Source organism: Ammospiza nelsoni, chromosome 3 (genome assembly GCF_027579445.1).
Source record: "Ammospiza nelsoni isolate bAmmNel1 chromosome 3, bAmmNel1.pri, whole genome shotgun sequence".
Classification (NCBI taxonomy): Eukaryota; Metazoa; Chordata; class Aves; order Passeriformes; family Passerellidae; genus Ammospiza; species Ammospiza nelsoni.
Genome location: NC_080635.1, coordinates 63,701,023 through 63,726,402, shown reverse-complemented (window position 1 = coordinate 63,726,402; position 25,380 = coordinate 63,701,023). Strand labels below are relative to the sequence as shown.

Sequence of the window (25,380 nt, the reverse complement as noted above, 5' to 3'; positions counted from 1 at the left end):
GAGAACAGTGTTACATTTAGATGACATTCTAACATTTTTCTAGCCATGAAAGCAGTAGGATAAGCAGCATGGGGAGGTAAGTAGTAGGTTCATCATTACTTCAGCAAACTCTTTTTAAATAGCCATATTTGAAAGCAAACAACGAAAAACCCCTTAGGCATATGGTTTGAAATAAAAAGATAATTTGCCACCAGGTGTCAGTAGCAGTTCTTTTATTGTAATGGAAGGTTTAATATCAAGATTGAAAAGGTAGAAGCTGAGACAAGGTAGTCACAAAATTAAAAGCATTTTTTAAATTGCTGTTCAGACCAGGAATTTAAAAATGATTGAGGGAATTTTTCTTCCTGCCAGAACAGGGCAATAACAAAGAAGATACTATTGGTGTATAAAATTGTCTTTGCCCTCCATTTCCTACTAAATCATTGTGGGTTTCTTTCCAAATTACAAGGACTATCCTTTAAAGAAAATGCATCTGTGATCAACCCATGCAAAAATTTGCTGGTACATGGTCAGTCATGTTTGCTTCTTGTCTGGTCACCTCCACTCTGCTCTACCTACTAATAACATTCTTCTTCCAAGAAGACAAACTTAAAGACAGACTTTCTTGCTGTCTTCATCTCACTGGGCAATAGAGTAGTGAGAATAACCTGGTTATCCCAGTTTTGCGGCAGTCATAAGGTACTGTTTTCAATTTTTATGTCCAAGATAAACTTTTAGTTTGCTTTTTTCATGACTGCAGGTAGACTTCCCTTGGTTGTTACAGTGCCATAATTAAAATGTAGCTTGGTGTCTCTAATTTTAATAGGCTTTACCTATTCAGGAGGCAAAGATTTACTGTGGTATCTAAAGAAGACATCACCACTCCCCAGCTCTGCTAACACAGCCTGGTGTGAAACATATGACACATTATCATGCGTCATAGATACATCTTTACCATATTAATATCTTTATCAGTGATCTGGATGAAAGGATCAGGTGCTCCTCAGTCACCTTTTTGGACAATACCAAGTTGGGCAGGAGTGCTGATCTGCTGGAGGGCAGGAAAATTCTGGAGAGGGATTGGGCAGACTGAATTGATGGGCCGAGGCCAATTGTATGAGGTTCAATGAGGCCAGGTGACAGGTCCTGCACCTGGGTCACAACAACCCCATGCAGTGCTACAGGCTGTTGGAAGAATGGCTGGAAAACTGACTGGCACTAAAGTACATGGAGATGTTGGTTGACAGCCAGCTGAAAGTAAGCCAGTAGTGTGTCCAGCTGGCCAAGAGGGCTGATGGTATCCTGACCTGCATCGGCAATAGTGTGGCCAGCGGACTAGGGGAGAGATTGTCCCTCTCTTCTTAGCATTGCTGAGGCCGTACCTTGAAACCTCTGTTCAGTTTTGGGCCCCTCACTTCAAGAAAGTCATTGAGGTACTGGAGTGCATCCAGAGAAGAGAGACAGAGCTGGTGAAGGGTCTGGACCACAAACTTTATGAGGAGTGGCTGGGGGTTTTAATCTGGAGAAGAGGAGGCTCAAGGTAGGACCTTATTGCTCTCTACAACTGCCTAAAAGGAGGTTGCAGTGAGGTGGGTGTTGGTCTCTTCTCCCAGTCATCAAGCAATAGGACAGGAGGGAATGGATTCAAGCTGTTTAGGGGAGGCTTCAATTGGATGTTGTGAAAAATTTCTTCACCGAAAGGGTGGTCAAGCCCTGGAGCTGGCTGCCCAGGGAAATGGTTGAGTTGCCAGCTCTGAAGGTATTTAATGGATTTTCAAATGTGTAGGGATACAGTTTAGTGCTTAGACTTGGCAGTGCTATATTAGTAGTCGGACACAATAATCTTAAAGGTTCTTCCCAACCTATATAATTCTGTGATTGTGTGGGAGATGCATCCAAAAAATATATGTGCAACTGCTGCAAGCTAATTCCTTTATTTATGGAGTGATTCCAGTGCTCCTTTGTAGGGGCTTCTATGCTCTGTGGGGAGCATGCATACACCAACACAGCAAAATGGAAGTCAGATCATGCTCCCTGATCTGGGACAAGTAGATCTGCACACCAGAATTGCTCAGGGTGGTATTTAAGTGTGGTGGTCTTAAAATATATGTCCCTGAGGTCAGAACCAAGGGATTCTTGAACAGTAGTCCTGCTGATAAGGCTTTATGATTTTAGCAAAATAATTTTCTTCCTAGACATCAGTTGCATTGTCTGATGTCTCTGGGTTATCACAAGGGAATTTGTGAAAGTTTACCAAAATTTGGGCTCTTTAATCCATCTAGCACTGGTTTCTCTTTCAGAAGATATGTATAAACAGAAGATAAATATGTGGACAACAGGCCTGGATTGCATTCTGTACCTGAATTTCACCATATGGAAAGTGGAGAAAATGACACTGACTATCTTTCTAAAGTAGTCAGTTACAAGATCTGTTATCAAAATTTCAAGAATAACAGGAAGATCACTAATGACAGTTGAAGCAGAATTTTAGGTAGGAAATGATGTGATGCTCCTGGCCACCATATTTGCCTTATTTTTATTGCTCATTTTACATACATGATTTGTTTTGAGAACCAAAATAAAGTGAGAAAGGAGTTTGCAACAAAGACAAAAGCTGGTGTGGATATAATTTCTAGGAAAGTTGATTCAAGAAAGAGAAGAGAAGCTTCGGACTCTGGGAAAGGGACCATCAGGAAAAAATCTGCGAGTAAACTATTAGTGCCTGAAAGCACCAGACTCTGTATATTCATTTTCATGTAGGGTTGGACACTAAGCTTTAACATAGAGGGTCCCTTTTCTCAGTCAGATTGCAGACTGGAGCCCCCTGGGCTGATGTGTCCCAAGCACCAGAAAAAACTTTGGGAGAGCCTGGAAAAGGTTAATATGTGCTGAGGTGTAGCAAGCCCCTTAAAGTGGATTTGGGGATTTGGAGATGCAGCTCCTCCTCTATCCAGAGTAGCACTGGATAGATTTTTGTAAAAGGTTTTGGAGTCTGACTGTGCCAGACCCTTGTTTCTGATGGTTATGTTTGTTTAAGTTAGACCTCTGAGTTTGTAACAATGGAATTATCTATTTTTCAGGACAATTAACACAATGCTTTTGTCTGAGCTGAAGGTCAGAGGATTAATGTGGTTTTATCTATAAAGCATTTTTAAAAGCTAATTAAGAATCATCCAGTTTGCTCTGTACTAAAGACTGAGGACATTTCATATTAGACGACTCTTGATCCTCTGCAGCAGCAGAGGGGGCGGGGAGAGAGAGAGAGAAATACAGGGGAGAGAATTGGAGAAAGAGTGAGCTGGCATGCAAATAAATATATCACAGGGATGTAGTTAATGAAGTGCAATAAAAAAACCTCCATTCCGGTAGCAGTAGAGATAAAATTGTCTCTTGGACCAAAGGACCAATCTAAAATATTAATCTGAAAATATATTCAGTATTTGCAATTACAAGCATTCCTTGTTAGACCAGGAGAGATGGAGAGGAATATAGAGAAGTGCTTCTCTCAGAACATTATTTTAGAGATGTTTTTATCACTTAGTGCTTTCAGAGCACCTCTTCTCTCTCTCTCTTGAGCCTGACAGCCTGTCCATGCCACCATTCCTCCATAGGGAATGCCTGGTTAATGGGCCTCCAGCCAGACATGAGTCTTCTGGGAGAAAGTGTGCAAGGGTGTGGAGCAGCAGTGGGACTTGGGTGCAAGGAGGACCTCGGAGCAGAAGGAGCTGCCCACTGGTGTGGGGATGAGTGTGGGTGGCAGTGAGAAGGCAGCTTGCCCTGAAATACCTCGGCTTCATGGATTACAAAGGTCAGGGGACCCAAAATGCGACACAAACCAGAGACATTCAGAGGCAATGCAAGCGTTTGAAAACCAGGGTGAGGAGTTTGTGCTCAATGCAATGGCCTCTGCCTAGCCTTTTAAAGGGAAAAGGTAAGAAAACTGGAAGGTGTTTTTTGCTTTTGGATGCTTATGTACTCAGCTGATTCAAATGTTCTGAGGTTGATTTTCGGTGTCCAAATTATGTAAAGATATCGAGGTGCCTCATTTCAAAACTGGGCTATGCGCTACTATTCTGTTGATCAAATATGGCAATTATTTCAGGCTTAAAACATATTAGAGATAACAATGGGTGCTGCCAAAGGTAGAAAGTCCATATGCATTCAAAGAACAATCTGAAAGAGGAATAACAGCAACACGTGCAGCTAGAATACATTATGAATTACCATCCTCTTACACAAAGGCTAGTAAACTCCAAAAATGCAGAAACTTATAGAGCTAATAAAAGGGACAGAAATGTGCAGATATCTTGGTTTGTCTAATTTGTGTCTTTCTAGCATTAGGCTACAAAGGATGACTCACTGGATTTAGCAACTGCTTGTGAAGATGAACATATTAATAACTTCATGCTGCAGCTCTGCCATAAAATGTAATCTTTTACAATTCTGTATTCTCAAGTGAAAAACAAGCTTAGGACCAGAATAAAATGACAAAAGATTTTTGAATTGTTAGCTTATGTTCTTTTTAAACCTGTGTTTATGCATTAAAATATGCAACTTAACTAGTAAAAGATATTCTCTTTCATCCCTATCCCTTCCCCACTGTGTACAACTCCCTACTATAAAAGACATATTTAAATATGGGGCTACCAAGATAGTTGTCCCAGGTAATCTGTGCACTTTTATGTTTTCCCAAACATAAATTACTTATTTCTTCCCATCCATAATCACTTGAATAAGAAAACTTATGCAGTCCACATATGATTCAGTGGGAAAGAAACCAGTTGCTTATTGAAATTTGTATATGTAAATCACAATATTAGAAAAACAATGGGATATAGATACTTTCAACTTCTGATAACATTCAACAGATTTAAATAATTAGAAAACAGAATGCAAGGTTTGCCTTGAGGACATAGTAAATATAGCCCTGAATATTTACATATTATTTCGAACCTTTCTCTGTGGCTATAGGCATTGCACAAATCTACAGAAAGGTTAATCTGAGTACTTGAGGGCTTGTAGAATGTTATATAGAAAGTGACAGATAAAGCATCAATTGGAATCAGTGTTTATAGATATTCAGATGGTGACCAACCACTGAACATTTTGTTTCTCCTTGATTTTAATGAGACAGTTTTGCAGGCTGTGTCATTTACTGAGACACTTTTGCATTTCCACATTAAATATACTTGCAGATTTACTGAAATAATGGGGAAGAAAAATAAAGCATTTTTAGTGCAGACAAGACCCAAATTGCTAATTTCTAATCTTACTGAAACTTTTATATTTCCATGCATCAAACAATCAATTAGGTTTAGGATATTCACTAATTTAAACTTTTAAAAAATTCTTTTCTGGGCATGAGTAAAAATTCAGAAAATAACCATCTATTTTTACGTGGTAATATTTATGTTTATGACTTAAAAAAAATCTGTATTTTTAAAATAATTCATGCAAAAATATTTACTCTCCTTTCAGTCTTTGCCATGTAGCTTTTCAAATTATGCTCTTGATAAATTTAGTGTATGAGTGAAAGCAGTGCTTGTAATTGATTTTAAAATGTATTTATATTTACACATTCTATTTGTAAAAGTCTCAAGATCATAGAACAGGAAATTGCATATATCATATATACAGATATATAATATAATATAATATAATATAATATTATAATATAATATAATATAATATAATATAATATAATATAATATAATATAATATAATATAATATAATATAATATAATATAATATAATATAATATACACACTGTGATATCTATCTATCTATCTATCTATCTATCTATCTATCTATCTATCTATCTATCTCTCCACTCGGATTCTTGAATGATAATGAGCTACATACACCCTTATCTCAAATCCTTAAAACTTGAAAGTGATTACACTAAATAGTCAGATATCATTGCAGAGAAAGTCAGAGTTCAATTTCTTACCTGCTTTTTTAATTTCAGGGACAGATGTCTTCTCATGAGCTTTCTCCTTTTTTCCTGTTTTTTCTAAGATTTAATTAAAGAGAGTAATTTGATGTGCTAGAACTCTGAATCATACACTCAAATATGCAGTCATCCAAGTCCTGGTGGGCTCATACTGAAAAAAATATTACTTATTTGGGAGTTCAGATTATTCCCTTAAAACACTTGCACCCAACTAGCCACAGAGCAATCAGCTGAGAATGAAAATTAATCAGTATGCATCAACTATGGATGATTTGGACGCTCAATAATTCATCAAAAGTTAGGCAAAAATCATCAGTGCATGAATGTGGCAGCTTCTAGCTTAAGTTCCAGTGGCAATAAGATTATTAAAAAATAATGAATTACTTAAATATTTTGCATGAAGCAACACCTTAGTGGATTTTAGATTCTTTCTGAGAATGTATGAGTGGAACATTATTTAGATGGATATCATGACTTTGCAGTTTGGTCACTGTAAGTCTCAACTGTGATTGTATAAAATAAACAGATCTACCCCACCTTCAGAAACTGATGTGCAATCGAGTGATATCTTCCCTGAATTTTGTATATTGCAGTATAACTATGTCCTGTTAAATATGGACTCCATTAAATTGTTTAAAAAGCCCCTGGATGGCCACCAAACAGGACATTTCATTTGTCAGAAAATAAGTTTAGGTAATATTGGATGCTGAACGTATTGGACACATAAGACATTAGATACAGAAGAAGTAGAAACATGCAAATAATGACTGAGCAACCAAGAGAAGTACAATGCAGCCAGTAGCATAGGATTCACCTAACAGAAAACAATGGGAAATGAGCCAGAAGTGTGAGTAAAAGCTGAATGAGGCCAGTAAGAAATGTTTCCAAACTATACCTTTCACCTTAGTTTCAGTCATAGTCTTCTTTTCATCACTCTTTTTCTTCTCCTCTTTTCTCTCTAAAAATAGAAATAGAAGTTCAGCTGGCTACTTTTACACAGAAACACACAAACAACCATGTATATATGCATGTATGTATAAATGTGTTTGGGATGGGGCATCCACTAACTGCAATATGTTCAAGATTTGACAAGTTGGTCACTTATTGTCAGCAGCTCAGAAATACAGCTTGATACCCAGAGAGTGAATGTGGTGTTAAGGATAAAACTGGAACAAATATGCACACCAGATTATTACTTAAAAATTAATTGAAGAAACTATGCCCATTAACCTGGTGTAACTAAGAGTTTATTGTGGTGACTCAAGAGCCATTCACTTGCTGTGCTTCTTTTGTAAGACCTGACTGAACGACAGCAAAACTTGCACATGGTATTTGGGAACAAGTGTACAATGCCATGAAAAGCCCGCATATACAATATACCTTTATTACACTTTTTACTAATTGAATCTTTGAAACTGTCATTACAGAACTTCTCTTATTCATGGAGAATTGTTGTTAAAGCACCATCTACAAAACAACATGACATTATTTCAGAAGAATCTGCCTCGATTTTGGCAGTTATTGGGGCAATTATAGAAATAAGGAGAATATTTAAAAAAAAAAAAAAAAGCTTAATTTAATTACTTATTTCATGAATGTTTTGAATTATAAAATTGAGAGTTTGGTAAAGGATATGAGAAAGTTATAATTCTTATTTTTCCTTTGGGAAATGAATCCCCTTTTTGATGGGAAAGAATTTAAGAGTATAAGAATAGCTAATCTCAGTGCTTTTTTAATTGTTCATCCATGAAAAGACAAATTTGTTACCTTCAGTTTGTGCTGCATGCTTCAGATATTGATACCCAAATATAGTTAGTGAAACTATATTTTTCTTTTTGTGATCTTTTACTATTACAAATGTGGATAAGAAACCAAGATTTATTATCTTACAAAAGATAGAACCATAAGACTTTAAGCAAGAGACTTTTCTTTAATTGAAACTATTTAAGGAATAGGAATACTTTCAAATCCAAGAAAAAAATATATTCCTGTCCCTTGCAGAAAACTAACATGAAGATAAAGGAAGCAAAGCAAACCAAACCAAAACAAAAAGCAACTTACTTTTCACTTCTCTGGGTACCACAACAGACTTTTCTTCTGCATGGAAAAAATACATACACACAGGGGAAAAAAATTAAAAATTGTAGAACATTTTACCTAAACTAAAAGATATCTGTGTGTTTGAATTTTGAAAAATTGAAAAATTGCTGTGTTTATAGAGTATACCTGAATTCCACAGTGTTTCTACGATGATTTCATGAATAAAGTTATTTTGCCTATTGTGGAGGCAATGCATTTATCAATATTCAGGGTCTCCTCAAATGATACTTCTGCTGATTTTCTGACAATTGCTTTTAACATCAAGCATAATATAGATGTTTGCCACTTCTTTCTTGTTTTAAACTGATTTGTTCAATGCCTTTCTCTCGTTTTTGTCTTGAGAAAATTCTCACATACATTCTGCAGAATGTTTCCCTAAGTTTTATGTGCTTAATTCTTCCTCCTGAAAATCTGAGCACTACACTACACTTGAAGCTACAAATTCCTCTGTGTTCTGAGGTTTCTTAGGTATGTGTAGAGCATCAGAGTAGTGATCATCCTACACTAACTTAATTAGAACTTCATAGTCTTGTATACTTTAATATTCTTGTTATTGCCTATCTCTCTCTCTCTCGCTGACACACTTCTCCAGAGACTTGTGCTAGGGATTGTGCCTCTCTGGTTGAAATGGAAGTCTCTTCACCTTGAGATTTCACAAAAGCTCTTCCACAGCTCAACTTTCCTGTGCCACCTATGACCCTTCAGTGGATTATTTCCACATGTAATGTGGATCTCCTCTAATTTCTAAAATGTGGTTTAATTACTTGCATAGTCTGCCTGAATTAATCAAACTGTTAAACATACTAAGTGTGTGTCATTTACTGACAGAGAAGAGGTTCCTTCTGTCTTCCTTCCATGAGGCTTTATCAATAGTAATTAGATGTTGAAGTGCTGCTTGGACTTCTGTAATGTCCATTTTTTTTCTGAGTGCCTCAGTTCTGGCAAGTTAGATTTTTTTGGTTTTTTAAATTTCTGGTGCTAGGTGATGCATGAGAATAATTTGTAAGCCCAAGGTCCTTACAACAAGATTCTCTTTAATCCGAGACCATTTCTGCCTTAGAACTTGCAGCATTTTGCATGCCTCTGGGGCCCAGAAAAACCATATGAAATCTGCCTTAATTTGCACAGCAAGGTTTGGAGCCATATACATCTTGAAAAAGCTGAGGCATTGAGCTTTGAGAAGTGAAACTTTTTATAGAAGATATAAAAGAAGTGGAAGGAATGTCTACTGCCAATAACCCAAGCTAAGATGATGACATCCATGGCTGCAGAATCTTCATTGCCAAATCATTCTACCAATTAAACCCACTGACATAATTTTCTTCCATCAAGCTCTCAAGTTGTATTATTCAGCGTCCAGGAAACTTTGAGATGTCCATATTTGTTATGAAGTTTCTGGGAGATGATTATATGGAAATATTAAAGGACTGGGCCCCCTATTTTGCTGCCTAATGCAAGATAAGCACTCTTGCTCAAGTCTGAGGAAAACAGCCCCTGAGCTTCCATTCACATCTCAGCTGCATCTAGCCCCACTGGTGCCCCTCACAGCTGCCACTGAGAGAAATTTCTGTAAATAAGAGCCATGGTAAATGGGTATTATGGAAAGAGCCATTTCTGACTTAAGGAAGTAATCCCATTTCTTGAATAAATATATTTCCTCCCCGTTTGAACAGCTCACATTTAGAATGTTGTATATTAAGTGTATATTTAACACCAGCAAAACTTGTAATTCTGAAGCAGTAAATGTAGTGGGCTCTATGCAGATATGTACACAGCTAAATTAAGAGGAAGAGCAAATAATTAAATAGGAATTTAGGCTGGTCTTTTGTGCTGTAAAATATGAACCCCATCTGTTAATTGAAAGAACTTACTTTTTTAGCACAGAACATTACAGAACTACAAAGGGCCAACTGCATAAAGAGGGATCCTCATATGCACAAATTAGGGGTTACACAAGGAAACACAATGTGCTTTGGAGGATTTGGCATTCACCACAATATGAAATTCAAGTGCAATTAAAAATTGAAAAAATCTATTGTTATTGCTACTGTTCCTTAGTTAACGGGATTTTTTCACCAGTAACATTAGTCCTGAGTCACACTTCATGGACAGTGTAAAACATACGAGTACAAAAAGGCCTCACTTTCAAAAGCCTGCAATTCATTTACAAGAATGAAATAAGGATATATGCATCTGGAAGAGTACTTGACACAATCAGCCAGCAAGGCCAGCAATGGACTTTTCATTTAGTCAAGTTTTTTTCTGTAGACTCTGTGCAGAAGCTGAGCTTCATGTAGCATAAGAAGGAGTCCAGTGAACATGAGTATTGTGAATTAAAGCAGTGATGTACTACTGAATGAGACATTCAGGTAAAAAACTTATTCCTGGGTGAAAAATAAAAAGAAGCAGCATAGAATAATTTTTTTTGTAAAGTGACTGGATTGAACAGAACAGACCTTGCAGCAAAGTAACCTCTGAGATGGAATTATTTACTTTTAATAAGGGATGAAGGACCAAGGCCAGTAGAAATCCAAGTAAGATTCAACAAAGACCAAGAAAGGGGTGTTTCAATCTGAATTTTCTCCACCCATCTTGTCAGCACCTTGTCTTTGTGTTATTCTCATAGGAGAGCAGCAAATTCTTGGACAATGGTGGGAAGGGAGATAACAGAAGCACGCTAAGAACGTGGCACTTGAAATCAGGCTTGGTAAGACCACTGTGCTACTCTGCCAGTGCTGAGTGGAATCTAAATTTAGAGATGCACATGAGTTACAGGACATAGTGTCACAGGAATGCTGCACAGGAGCTGGAAGAAGAAGGGGCTCTTCGAGCTTCTTTACCATACTGCTCCAGATGGTCCATGTTCTTATGGAAAGTCTCATTCTGGAAGGAATTGTCAGCTCATCCCAACGTGTCAGAGAAACTGAGGTAAGCAGGGAAGCAAAATATAGCCACAGGTTCCTTCTGCTGGAGAGGCATGCATATAGCAAACACTAGTGGGACTGAACGCCAGAAGTTTGGAGATGTTGGGGTTCACATTAGCTTTCTAAAGTTCAGATCCTTATATGAGGCTTATCTGCATTTATCTAAAATCCTCTTGTGAGGAAACCTCAGGAGGAAAGCTCCTGTGAGAGACTTGGGATATTTATTGCCTGACTGTGAAATGCTACAACAGCTTTTCTTGCCTACAGATTCCAGTCCTGGCAGAGCTCAAGATCAGCAGAGACACATGTATACTCACTGACATACAAAACAGAACAAAACAAACATTAATTCATCTTTTCCTGAGAAACCGTAATTCAGACTGAACACAGTGACTTCATTCAGGATAAGGCTTAGTTTCATTTTTGTCCAGGCAGCTCTGTACACCTTAAGCTATCATTGGCATAATTTTAAAGGACCATTCAAGCAAAACACAAGCTGCCTTTTAATTTTTTTTTCCTTATTAATTTTGAAGGGATTACAGTTCCTCTTTGTTTTACTTGGTGACTGAAATCCTTTCTCTGCTGGACTCAAAAAAAGTTTTATTGTTGATTTTAGTGTGAGTTGGATATCCTTTTAAATATTAGAATGACTCATTACATTTCAGTTTTTGATGATATTTCTTTTCTTTCCCCTTGGCCTGTTGCTTAGGGTAGAGACTGAAAATGACTGATCAGTTGCACTTTTGGCTCTAAACAATTTAACACCCATTGACAAAATAGGATCCCCTAAGAGTTACAAAGCTTTTGAAGAAATGAATAAAAAATGAAAGGAGGTATTTTTGCTTCGTTTAGGATGTCATGGAAACTCATACCTTTAAGGTTAAAACTAAATTTCAAGTAAAAATTGACCTTAGCTGTCTCTTTGAAAAAAAAAAATCTCTTTCTGGGGTAAGAGAGTCCTTGTTGGTCTGGTTACTTTCTCTATGAGAAGTAATTCTGTCTTTCAGCCAAACTACTGAAAGGCCAAGAAAGATCAAAGAAACCTAAATAGTATTATTCTAAAGTTCCTAAAGTTCTTAAAATTGCTTCTGTTCACATGTAAAAACAAAAAAGTGCACACACACATGCACAAATGTGCTCTCTCTAATTTACAGGTGAGTGTTTAGGCCAAAATGAAGTGCATAAATGCATTTATTTACAAAGCTCTGTTTAAATGACACTACCTTTTCTTTTTATTTTTTTTCTGCAGAGTAAGGAAATAGAATTTCTTTTCATATTGGGCAAGTGAAAGACTCTTGGGGCACTCAGATCACTGGAGATATAGCACACCCTGAAGGCCTAGGCAATCTCTCCAGCTCGACTCTGTTTTTTTTTGAAACTGCTTCACTGTTTTCAAATCCCAGCCTGAAACACTGTTTGGCAGCTGTGAAGATTGCTTGTGGAGATAATTTTGAGGTCTGCAGAATCTATGGAATAGAAATATCATGCTTGAAATTCCTAATGCTTTCATGTGACCTACATAAATGTTTCTTATTTCTTCCTGTAGTGATTATAGACTTCTTTTTCATGGCTCTGTTGCATTAAGCACCAGAACTCTTAGTTAATAGCATGGCCCATATGTTGCCCTGACTAAACAGCACAGTGTGGAGCAAAGGAATAAAACCACAAGAGAGATGATGCCAGAGTAGGTCTGGCAAGTCAAAAAAGATGACAGAACAACTTCCATAACAAGATCAGCAAAAGAAACTCTACTGGACAATGGTCAATGGTAAATATGATGCAAATATGATTTTGATAATTACTTAAATTCCCAGGGGAGCACTGATGTTTTATGGTACAACCATTACTAGTGAGAGCCAAACCAACAAAGCTAAAGTAGTTTGGCTAGGCTCTCCCTCCCTGTGACTGAAATTCCTGCTGGACAACAGGAATCAATGTCAGGCTCAATTCTGTTACCAGAGCTGGGAAGAGTTTTGCTGATGCTCTTTATGCAGTGTGCTTTTGGGCAAGCGTGTCTGAGCCTTAAAAATGGGATGATGAGGTTATGTAGGACTTCTGTAAGAGTTTCATGTTTCTTTCCAAAGAAACATCAGAGTTCTTCCTGATTAACTTAATTCCAGTAAGTGTTTTCCATTTGCAGGTGCAACATATGCAAAAGACTATGGTTTTTCTATTACATTTAAAAAGCACTATGAAAAGTTAAATGAATCTTCTGAGGTATTTGTTTGTGTTTTATTGGGTAAACCTTGGGGAATATTTATTTTCAAATGCATACTCTAACATTTTAAATTGTGTTATTATAAAGGTTGAGAAAATTAATAGTATGTCTAATCAAAATATACATATCTTTATGCATTTTTTTTCTTACACTAATATGCTTTTTTCTCATGTCTGTTTAACTTTTTGTATTTTATGATAGAATATAAGAAGTACAGAAGAGCCTCATGTCATTAAGGAAAATGTCAAGGACTTTCTGAAACAGTAAAGATTTAGGTTTTTTTTCATCATTGTTAAATCATTAGAATTTACTGCTTAAATGTCTAACTTAAATCATTAAATAGTTCCCTTTGCAATGCTGTTCATATTATTTTAAAGATTTTATTGTCTTCAGTAGAGACTCATGGAGATATAAGGCCCATATTTCTCAAAAAACCTTTTTATGCTGTAAATACAGCAATGCATTAAAGCTAACTAAACTGTTCATCTATTAACCTAGATTAAACCTAACACATTGTATTACAACATTTCTAATATAAATATTTTTCTTTTTTCCTCTTTATATTCTCCCTTGGATTAAAATTTATCAGAAAAATGGATTTTCATCCACAACTCCTGTCAGTATTATTAAGAATATTCTAAATAGGGAGAAAATTTTCAAAATTATGTCTTTTTTTAAGGGTTCTGTTGTGTCTTGAATCACGATCTCTCACTGAAAGGATTTTTTAAAGGTAATTGATTCTATAGTATAAAAGGAAAACAGAGTTTTTTTATAGAACAATCCATGCACAGAAGAGAAGGCAGACATTGACAGAGTGTACAGAAGCAGATTGATTTGTAGAAGATTTATACACTCCTGTACATCAAGGGAGCTTTGTCAAAACCTGTATTGACTTCAGTAATTTAGATATTCTTGGTTATTATATTCATGAACAGAGATACAGACTAGAAATTCTTCTTAAGACAGTCTGATAGTGTACATTCTATATAGCAACACAGATGCAGTTGCCAATTAAGCCTCCACAGGGGTTTTGGGGGAAGTTAAACACATTTCACAGCAACTCACTTTACTGCATTCTGCTAAATTTGTAATTAGAGGATTCAATGACCTAGAGAAAATACTCTTTTTCTTCATAGATCCTCTGAAGATGTTATAGATTTTTTTTTTCCTCCTCACTTAATATCACAGATACCATCAAGATGACAGGAATGGCCAGTATACTTCAGTCAAGGAAGGGAGATATTTCAGAACTTGTCATCATGCATTAACAGATCAGAATGGTTATGTTGATGACTCTTCCATGATAAATGCTCTCCCACTCAAAGATACAGGAACAGATTTTAGGACAATACAACTGGGAAAATCATACTCAGATACAATGCTGTTCAAATGTTTTTTGTCATGCCGTGCTCTTCAAAGTGGTAGAAAGCACAGGTCTGCTTGAGATCATATACCACATGCATTAAGATTCTTTCCACCAGGAGAAGGATTTTGATACAGGCTTCTGACAAAGCTGCTGCGATCTTGCGAGAAGGCAAAGTCAGGATATTCTGCAACAATTAACATGAAGATTCACCAGTAACTAGCTAAGACTCTGATCTTAGTTTTTACACATGTCTAACTGCAGAGTCTTCCTGAGTGATTACCCTGCCATGTCAGAGAGGGAAACATGGGAGGACTATCAGAAAGGAAGGGCCTTTTCATGTGAATGTGGAAATGGAGGAAGGAAAAAGCTGTGTGAGCTGAGCAAAAATTCAAGACCTAAGAGAGAGAATCTCAGAGAAGCAGTATACACTGCAGAGAAGTTTTAGGTTGTCAGTGAATAACAAAATAAAAGAAATCTAGAGTTAAAAGTTGTGTGGAAGACTACCACCAAGTAAGAAGGAGGATATTACAGTCAAAGTTCAGATAACCATGGAGAACTGATCTGTCAAATTACTGGTGACACCAGTGTCCTGACATGGCAGCATCAGTGTCAGCTGAGAACACTGCTTCCAAGTACTTGTGAAAGCTCCATAAAAAGATAAGATAAAGAATTTAAAATTAGTTCTTTAGTTCCTAGTTTACCAAACAAGGTTTCCAAGCTTGAAATACAAGTAGATGTTATATATCAATGCCTTTATCTTCACAAATTCCTTTATCTTCTTTCTCTTGTTCACTGTTACAGGATCCTATCATTTGTTTTATTATTCTCTGCTGCTCGTGATGTGAAAATTCAAAATCTTCATTGAAGTTTTGTGGTAAGATCTTTGAAAAAGCCAATCAACCATGAAATAAGAAAGAAATTATTTTTTTCTTTCTGACCAGATTAATACAAAGCATTTTGCTTTTTGACCAGGAGATATCTGAAAATTTCAACTCACACACTTCAATGCCATTTATTGCTTTGTACACTAGAATCTAGTGTACAAATTGAGATAGTCTTAAATAATTACCCCCTTTCCAAAATATTTACTGTGGAGCTGAAGGAAGAGAAAAAGGCAATGACAATGGGAGGAAGTGTGAGATTTAATATATAATAATGATATGCTGTTTTTCTAAGGCCTCAATAATTCAGCAGAGCATAATTTCTACAGGACATTGGATAGTATCCAGGAAAAGCATTCCATTTGAAGGTATCAAATAATCTAAAAATTTTAGACATATGTGGCACATACACATCACTATTTCTACTTTATCAGAAAACAAGAATGGTCCAAGATTACCTAAGGCAGCAGTGGGGAAATGGAATGATACTAAAAACATGTCACTCTAGAAAAAGAGTAAGATCCTTTCAGTCTTCACCAGCTCCATAATTACATATACAATGTCTGAATATCACTGAGTTGGAAAGCCTAAGGTGTAAGTTCATTGGTTTCATAAATTTTTTGTGTGACAAACGTTCTGTTACTTCCTACAGTTTTACCTTTTTTCAGAGCTGGTTTCTTCTGTCAAAGGCTAAACCAGGCTTTGATGTTATATAAAGTATATTTTTCAATTAAATAACACTTCTGTATGTTCTCTATTCTAACAACTTATGATACTACTTCCAACTATATTTATAAGAAGACTTTTGTTTCAATCTGTCCCTTCTACTGATAAATGATATTTAGTGATGTACCAGTCATAAAAGTATCTAAGCACTAAGAAGTCACATGCACATGTCTCTTCAGCTATTTTAAAGATTTAAATTTCCCTGCCTACTCCTCTTTTTTCCCTTCTGACATTTTGCCAAATATTCTCATAAATTACTTTTTTTTTCCTCTAGGGCTGAAATAAAGCTTCAGGGTTTAGGGCTCCTCAAGGCACTGTGGCATATTTTCTCATATATGGAAAACAGCATAAGAGCTTTTCATGATAACATTTTACAAGCAATTTTGCCTTCTTCATGTCTTCTAAATCTCATGCATGAAAAGTATGTATCCTAGTGACTGGCCTTGAGCCTTAAAGGGAATTTAGTTATATGGTTCTGAGCAGATAATCTCCCCCAAATTTGTTTGCCAAATGGGTGTCTAATTTACAGTGCCAATTACCTGAATTGCATGCATAAATGAGCTAATGAAAAACAAAAATGTGTAACTGGTCATAAATAGTAATTTCTATGTGCAATTGCAGTAATTGCATTCTCCTCATGATTTTGAAAATCAAGAATCTAATGTTAATTTGATGTTAGTTCATCTTGCGTAACAGTTATATTTAAAGATTAGGTTTATCATTCAGCAAATGTGTCAGCCTTGCTCTATTATGTCTTTTTCCATTATGGTTAATTGACGGATAACAGAGTTTAACATTGCAGGGAATTCTTTCTGCTGATAAGCAGGGTTCAGACATTTTCCTAAAGTAAGCAAGAGTGCAAATCTATTTCTATACTGTCTCAAAATAACCATAGTTTTATACTCCTTTAAACAGCATGTTTAAAAAGAAATAATCATTTGAGGTAATGATATTTTTGGGGAAAGACATAATAAGTCACATAACTATTTTTATCCAAATGTTCTGATTCACAATAATCACGTTACAGAAATATCTAATTAATGTAACACTTTGTTTCAGTCATGGGTCCTGGCAAAACCTAAGTCTCATTTACTGTTTTCAAATGCAGGAAATCTTGCAGCTCTTGTTACTTACTCTGCTGCCATCCCATCTGTTCCTCTCTAAGACTGAAATTGCTTTCTGGGTAACATAGAGCTAAGACCTCTATGAGAGAAATTAGCAAATTCCATGGCTTGACTGAAGGACTCAAGTATCATATGAAAACTGCTACATAATTACACTAACCGACTCAGATGTTTTGTACTATTAAATTGTATGGTATAAAGACCAAGTACATATATTGCAGTTGTAGTTCTAAGTCATCAGGCATTGTTCATTTTAAAATCAAAATGAGTATTTCAATCACTTTACTGTAATGATCAGACTATAAACAATATAATTCAATTGCAGGGATTATGTTTTAATCTTCTGAACGTAAGATCTGACTTTGTATTTCTCTTTCAGTGGTTTTAACAATAGCAATAGGGTTGATAAATGCAGAGCCAGAAATATTACATTCATTATTACAAACAAGGCACAGAAAAATTACTGAATAACAATAGCTGAAAGAATAATCCAAAGTATATTAAGAGGATAATGTTGATTATGTTTATAGTTAGATAGCAAGTTATGGCTGAATGCCATTCAAAGCATTTTACATATTAGGCCTAAATTCTGTAATCTGTTTCACTCAGGAAATCCCCCAAGCCATCTGTAAGGAAAATTTAAGTTTTGTCACGCCTATGTCACTGTGTCATTCTTGTCCCAGGCCTAGTAAGGTGATCACTTTTGTAATATAGACTACATTTACAAAAAAAAAATTAAAAAAAGAAAAAGCCCCATTAGAACAAACAGTCAAGTTAATAAGTAGAAGCCAATAAAGGTAGGAAAACTCGAACTTGCCTTCAATAGCTGCTGGTTTCTTTCTTGGACTGTGTTCTAGAAGAAGACGAGGTGGTGCAAATTCCTTATGTCCTGCACCTAAGACAGGTTATGAAGTATAGAAGACATATTCACCAACAGGCTGAGCAGTTTCACTGGGAGGATGAGCTCCCCTCAAAATGGTTCATGTTAAAAATGTTACATTGTGCATAAAAGCTAGTATTTTTCAGACACTATAACAAGGAAATTTATTTTTTAACAAATAGAGTAATTTATTTTTAAGAGTCACATTTGAGACCAATGAAGTCCACGTGACTCAAACATATGCTGAAATTCTACACTTCTGGTTTTCTTCCTTTGACTCAAAAGATAATAATAATACTATAATAATAAGGTTGCATACTCATGATGCCTGTTCTACAACAAAGCCTTATTTTCTCCTGTCAAACAAATGATCTTCAGTTGCTCCCTAAAGTCCACTTAATGAGCTCCTGGAAACACTAGTTAAAATTATGATGTTTCTCATCGTTAAGGCTCATTCTTAACTAGCCAATACCAACCAGGTCATGCATTATAAACACTGATGAGGTTCTGATTCCAGCTGCTGACTGAAACACCTCTACTCTCTCAAAGTGTTCAGCTGGGATTTTCTGTACTGTTTTAGCCTATGTGCAGATACCATGTTTTGTACAAAACACTTCTCACTTCACTTCTCCACAGATTCACAAACATATTTAATGTACACTTATATTACTTATGCTTATTTTCTAGTTTATGACTTATTTGAAGTCTCCTTATTTCTTTTTATTTCACTGGCATTTAGCCTCAGTAGCTATCCTGTCACTGTCATTTGGAAAGTGCATTTTTTGTGACCTGAGAAATAAAATTAAATAGTTAGATATGATATTGATTCAGTAATATGCACCAGCATACATTCACTGTACCAGAGTTCACATGCAAACAGACTTAAAACTCAGCTCCAGCTTCACATCAGAAACTCAAAGCCATGCCTCATGCTTGATGGTAGACTCAGAAAAGGAATTAAGGCTTTAATGGGCCTTGGAAACAGCAGCATCTTACTTTCCCCTCTCACTTTGCAAAGGTGTGTATACTCATGGGGAATGCATGAGAAAAATATCATCTTGAAGACAGCAGTGGGATTTGAGCATCATGAACTAATTGTTATTGCATCTCATCAACACATGCACAATTGCAGACACAATTTGCGAGCATGTGATTCAGTTCATCCAGTAATTTGTATAAAATATCAAACATAAGCTGCTCAAACTTGACATGTCCCTGAGCCACTGACAAAATATTAACACATTGATAAAACCAATGTATTGAAGGTGTTTTGCCACAAATGGTAATAATCCTACATTTTCCATGTATTTCCTGTCTTGGCAATATACCAAAGTGCATATTTACTGATAATATCACAGAATAACTATAGCCTTGAATGTTAGGCAAACTTCAGGAATCCAGATATTTAGCCATGATTTTCCAAATGCTTTATGTCCGAAAAAAAATAAACTTGAAGTTGCAAACTGAGCTGAGGAGCTGCTGATTACCTTTGTTGACAACCAGAATAGAAAAGTTACATTCATAACCATGTCAACATACAGAATCTGAAGCAATTGAATTTCCAGTTCAGAAAAAAACAACATAGCAATTAATGAAGAATGGGTAATCTATTTTTTTCCTTCTACATTTCTTCAAAGTCCTAGAATAAACATTAGGCTTTTTTTCTCCATTTTTTCCCCTTTTTTTTTCCCTTTCCAGAACTAGACCACCTATTCCCCAGTTAGAGAAAGTGATAAGTTTTATTACTTGGGTGAATATTTTGCGTGAAAAGGGACAAAGGGCAGTGGCTCAGAACGTTGAGTAGATGAGTAATGATGAAGGAGAGTCGATAATTTGGACTGCAGAGTGGTATCTACAGTGTGGGGCAATGATCTAACTCCTCTAGGTCAAATTGTAGGCTGGCCCCATTATCTCCCTGTGCTTTGCTGTGGCAGCAGTTTTCTAATGATAGCACCAGTGTGCGCATAATGCCAGTATGATACCACTTATTGCTAATGACTTGTCAAGTTCTATTTTATAGCTTTACAAGTTTTAAGCAAATCATTTATTTCATGCAAATTGACCACATGATCCAATATGAGAGTGTTTTAAGTTTAAGCTTCACAGATCAAAAACTTTCCCTTAGGCCAAAATGTTTGTTCTGAGCAGGTTCCCATCCACTCTGATAAAAGGCTTCTTTAATGTTTCCATGTCTTATTAAATGTCTCTCTATTCACTTTGATGGGAATGTAAAGGACAGTAAATTAATAAATATTTTATCCATTCTTTTGATGAAATATGTTAAAGGGGATAACCTAAGTCAAATTTCTTTTCTTTTCCTTCTTCTCTCTTCTTTAAGTTATAAAGCACAAGTGGTTTTCTGTAGTACAGACTGATAAATAGAACTGAGGAATTGGCTTCAACAGATCAGACCATTCGTATTAATAATGTCTACTATCTTGACTCTGGCAGTGGCCAGTTGGACACATATCCATGATGTAAATGAGAGGAAGGCAGGATGTATTTAATGCTCTCAGTGGACAATCAGATTAGTCCGTGAATTACGAGAAGTTGTTATCCAGATTACCACTATTATTGCTGGACATACACTTATCTCATGGCTTTTAAAATGCAGCCACAAAAAGCACTGCACAGTTATTTGCTTCTCATTTCCAACATAGCCTCCATTTTACTGCTAGGAGATAAGCCACTAAGGTTCATTTAAGCTGCTTAAAAAAAAATAAAGTAAGCTTTGATTTCTCCAAAAGATGTAATTGCAACCACAAAAATGTCCATGCATTTTTGCCAGTCTGTCCCTAGAGTTGATCCACAACATTTCCATGTGTCATCTGTCCATGCAGCTGTGCTTTAGGTATCTCTTTCATATTATGATATTGTAAAAAGCTGAAAATATATTACATCTGATGAAAAGAGAAAGAGTGAAATATTTTGGATTTAGGCTCATGGGAATGATCTCACCAGGAGAAAAAATGTCACATTAAGACATGAGTACCTTCCTCCACAGCCTGAAAGGAAAGAAATAGGCTTCAAGGATGAATAGGTTTAGGACTCAAACTAAGTAACATGAACACTTCATTGAAAATCAGCTACAGTCCTCAAGCTCTGGGAAACTTCTGTCATCAGTGTTTATCAAATTGATTGAGATGTCTTGAATAAATTAATCCTGACTTGGTTTATTAATATTTTAGATTTTTTTATTGCATGATAAGGCATACAAGACAAACTTTAATTACCTTACTTTTCTCAATCTAGGAAATGTCTCTGTGTGTGTGTCAAAAATGTCATATTTAAATATTGTGTATAAACTGATTTATGATAATATCAAATTATATGAGTTTTCCTTCTTTCCTGATCTTCTGAGTTCAACTTGTCTGCAGCAACCTTAATAAAGTGTCTAAATATATCTTTCAGAATAAAAAAATTAAATTAAATTAAATTATTATTATTATTATTATTATTATTATTATTATTATTATTATTATTATTATTATTATTACTACTACTACTACTACTACGACTACTACTACTACTACTACTACTACTACTACTACTATTCCAGCATTCCAGACTGGTGAATATTCCAATTGGATATGGAGAGAAATAATGCCATCACAGGGTGCAATATGTGGAAATACCATTCCTATGACGGTTCATTTCCTCATATCCATATACCTGAACAGCAGGAATCCTATGGTCCAACAGCACAAATACTTTGTTATAGTTTCTCTGTTTCTACAGCAAAATGTCTTCAGCTAAATCTCATTCTGCTCAGATATGACATCATTCTCTAGTGATAGTAAAAATAATTCAAATAAAGTAATTGTCTTTGCAGAGTCATTTTTTATGAAAAGTAAATTCCAATCAAATGTTTAATGAATGTTGGAACAAGGCATGGATCAGCAGAATGAGGCAAGACTGCCAAATTTGCTTTTAGAGGACTGAAAACGTAATGAAATCCAACCCTTTTGCCCAGGCTTCCTGTTTTGACGTGCCAGTTGCTACAAGTTAAAGGTGAGTCTCTCCCCAGCTTTCAATCATTAGGCTGTGACTGTTCTGGGGAAAGGTTTCTCCGCTTATTGTATGTGCATGAAAGGAGCAAACTGTTATTTCATTAAGAAAGAACAGCTGAGGATCAAGAGGTGAGATTATGTAACTGTACTGAACAATGCAAATGCTCATTTTCTGGAATGTATTACTTGAAATAAAATACTGATTCCCCACATAGGCATTCTTTCCTAAGGAACACACTGTGACACAAAGATTTCATGCACACTGGCAATTAAATGGGGCCTGGGAACATTACTGGGCTCTGGAATTCAGATTTACATATCCTGTAACATATTTTTGGATAGCCTCTGACAACTTTGACTTGTGCCAAGCAGCAGTGTCTCAAAAAATTCATTGGCTCAATTCAGGAATTGGCAGGGGCCAGGGACCACTCCCCAATAGATAGCTGAGATAAATCCAACCCATTTTGACCTTGAGGAAGTGTACTGGATGTGGCTCTCTCTATGAGAGAAAAAATCACATTCAGAGAGAGAACAGTTGAGATGAGTTTGATTTAGTAATCTAGATGTGGCCACATAACAAAGTTATGTCAAATGGGAAAAAATACTAAACAGGATTTTAATGACCTATTTAAAACAAAATTTTTGGCAGGGGAGGATGGAATTAATGGATAATAAAATGAGACTTTTAAGAAAGTATATTTTAGTAGTCAACATATATTTCCGTTTTTCAATTGCACTCAGAAGGTGACTCTTTATTAAATGGTTAATTGCCCAACATAAAGTGAAACTCTGATTTGGCATAGGCTGATGATATTATTTAAGAAAAAACTACACTACAGTATATGCAGTGATTACCAGTAGCAATGCAATCTTTTAAATTTTAGTGTCGCCACACTATCAGCCAATTTCTTTTATGATGCATAAGAAAAGAAGAAAAGGGGAGATTACATGGGTAATGACAAATCTAGCTATGTTCCACTATATCTATGTATTTGAAATCCATTAAAAAAACACAAATAATTTTGTAACTCTACATAGAGTCTAACTTAGAGTGAAGCACATTATTGTGAGATACTTCCCCAACACACAGGCAATGAAACCAGGCCTGTACAAATAACCCAGCAACTTTGGGTGTCCATCCATCTATTAAGCTGAAAGCAAGGACCACTAGGTTAAAATTGAGGGTGTAGGAAGGAAGGAAGTAGACTGATATTCGAAATGCTCTTTTGAAAGGGAGTAAGGGGAAGGATTAAATTTCTCTTTTCAAGACACCAAACATAAGTAGCAGCAACTTGATATACTTCTATTTTTAATGAATAAATATTTGAGTTCATCCTTTGTTGTTGATAATGGATTCTTATATATGTTTCTATGTAGTAATAATATAATATATGCTATATACATGTATATGCATGAACATATAAAAACATAACAATATTTATTTAGAATGAATTAGAGAAAGATTAGGGTTCAAAGGGACCTTGAGATCATCTATTTCCAAATTCCTACCATGGTTTAATGATGTTTCTGAACAGAAAATACTTGACTTGGCAATTAAACAGGTGTGAGAATCATTGTTGCAGACTCCTGGAGACTGTGTGAACATCAGTTGCTGTGTTTTCACTCAGACACCAAATCCAATTAAAGTCACAGCTGGGAATTTGTTTGATATATATATAATTTTTTTCCTGTGCATTTGTATCTCACACAATGCAAGTGTGCATAACAAGTGTGCAAATGAGGCAGGCAAGACAGGCATGGCTAGAGCTATTGGTGTTTTGGGGTTTTTTTCTGTTTTAACTTAAAGCAGATACTATGGGTCCAGAAACACATGCAATGTATTTTAGATGCATGACAGAGCTTTCAGTTTAATCTGTTTACAAAAGTATATCTGTGAGAACTCCCTTACACAGCTTTTTCACCACAAAATCCCTCTTCAGTTCAATCCATATTTGTGAAAACTGTTCTAATTTTTATGTTCAGAAGACTGAAGTCATTTAGGAGTTAAGAGCTAAGCATTAACAGTTTTGTCATTATACGTTAAGAAGTCACACAGACTTTCCTGACATTAAAATAAAATTGAATTGAAAATATTGAATATTGAATTTGCTGACTCCACTTCCTCGCATTATTTATCACAGGCAGTTAGCAGGTAAAAATAAACCTACATGTTGTGTCTAGAAATATCAAAAGATGGATCTCAAAGAACTAAGTACCAGGACAGTGGAAATTATGGGTTATTGTGTGGTAATGATGGGTTATTATAAGCACAATGTAGTACAAAAGGACTGTAGAGGCAGATTACAAAATGAAAAGACTTATTCAGTCTTTCTTTCTCTCCCCAAATAACCTTTAATAAATTGGTATCATATACAGTGACCCCTAGCATAATTAACATGAATATCAGGAGTTGGCATAGATGCTTTTTTTTCACAATATGAAATATCCAATTAAAACAGAAAACGCTGCAACTAAATACTTGCAGCTAACAATTAAACAGAACAGAGGGACCTTATAAACTGTTATGATGAAAAGCAATAGACACTGACTATGCCATGTGAGCACTGCTTAGTAATTTCTGTTCTTTGCATTTGGTTTATCTGTACATATAATATTTTCAACCATCCTTAGTCCAACTACATGTAAGAAATATTCAGTGCCCAAGTCCGAAAAGTGATAAGTGATAGCTACAAGAATGATGATGCTTTATGTTGTCTTCAAAAAAGAATGCATATGCCAGTTTTTGCAAAACAAAAACAGCCTAATGTGGATAAAATCAAATTACAGATAAAATTCTGTAAAATTACAAATTTTGATAATCTCTCACAATTACAGATATTTGTAATTGATAATGAATATACTTATTAAATAAATCACTGGAAGTCAAACTAAATCCAAGTATCTCTGTCCTGGAGCCACAAAGGTTTTCATATCTCTGAGTCTTTTTGCTTGAAGGAGGAAAACAAGGATTTAATGATTATGTTACCTATCTTGTCTACACTTGAAAATCACTTAAGACAGTGAATCCATAGCCATTTTTCAGAAGTTAAAATTTCAATAATGCAGTCTGAAGTTAGAGGGAAAAGACCTGAGTGGTTTTATTAGACCAAATATCAGAGGAGGGCCCAAAGCAGCAGAGGTGTTGGCTCCTAACTCCTGTTTATTCACTCCCACTGAAATCACTGGGAGCTAAGTTCCATGGATGTAGATATGAGAAAT

General features: G+C 35.7%; 1 protein-coding gene across 27 annotated transcripts in view; it reads right to left on the bottom strand.

The window, feature by feature from the left end:
- The window catches only part of TRDN (triadin), a 225,163-nt gene that overhangs the window by 113,568 nt on the left and 86,215 nt on the right, over nucleotides 1–25,380 (bottom strand). For all 27 annotated transcript variants that reach the window (XM_059467562.1, XM_059467539.1, XM_059467542.1 and 24 more), the window contains 4 exons: nucleotides 18,089–18,166; nucleotides 7,994–8,029; nucleotides 6,828–6,890; nucleotides 5,930–5,992 (listed from right to left, as the gene is read on the bottom strand). In XM_059467562.1, coding sequence (XP_059323545.1) covers nucleotides 5,930–5,992; nucleotides 6,828–6,890; nucleotides 7,994–8,029; nucleotides 18,089–18,166 — 240 coding nt within the window. The remainder of the gene's footprint in view (nucleotides 1–5,929; nucleotides 5,993–6,827; nucleotides 6,891–7,993; nucleotides 8,030–18,088; nucleotides 18,167–25,380) is intronic.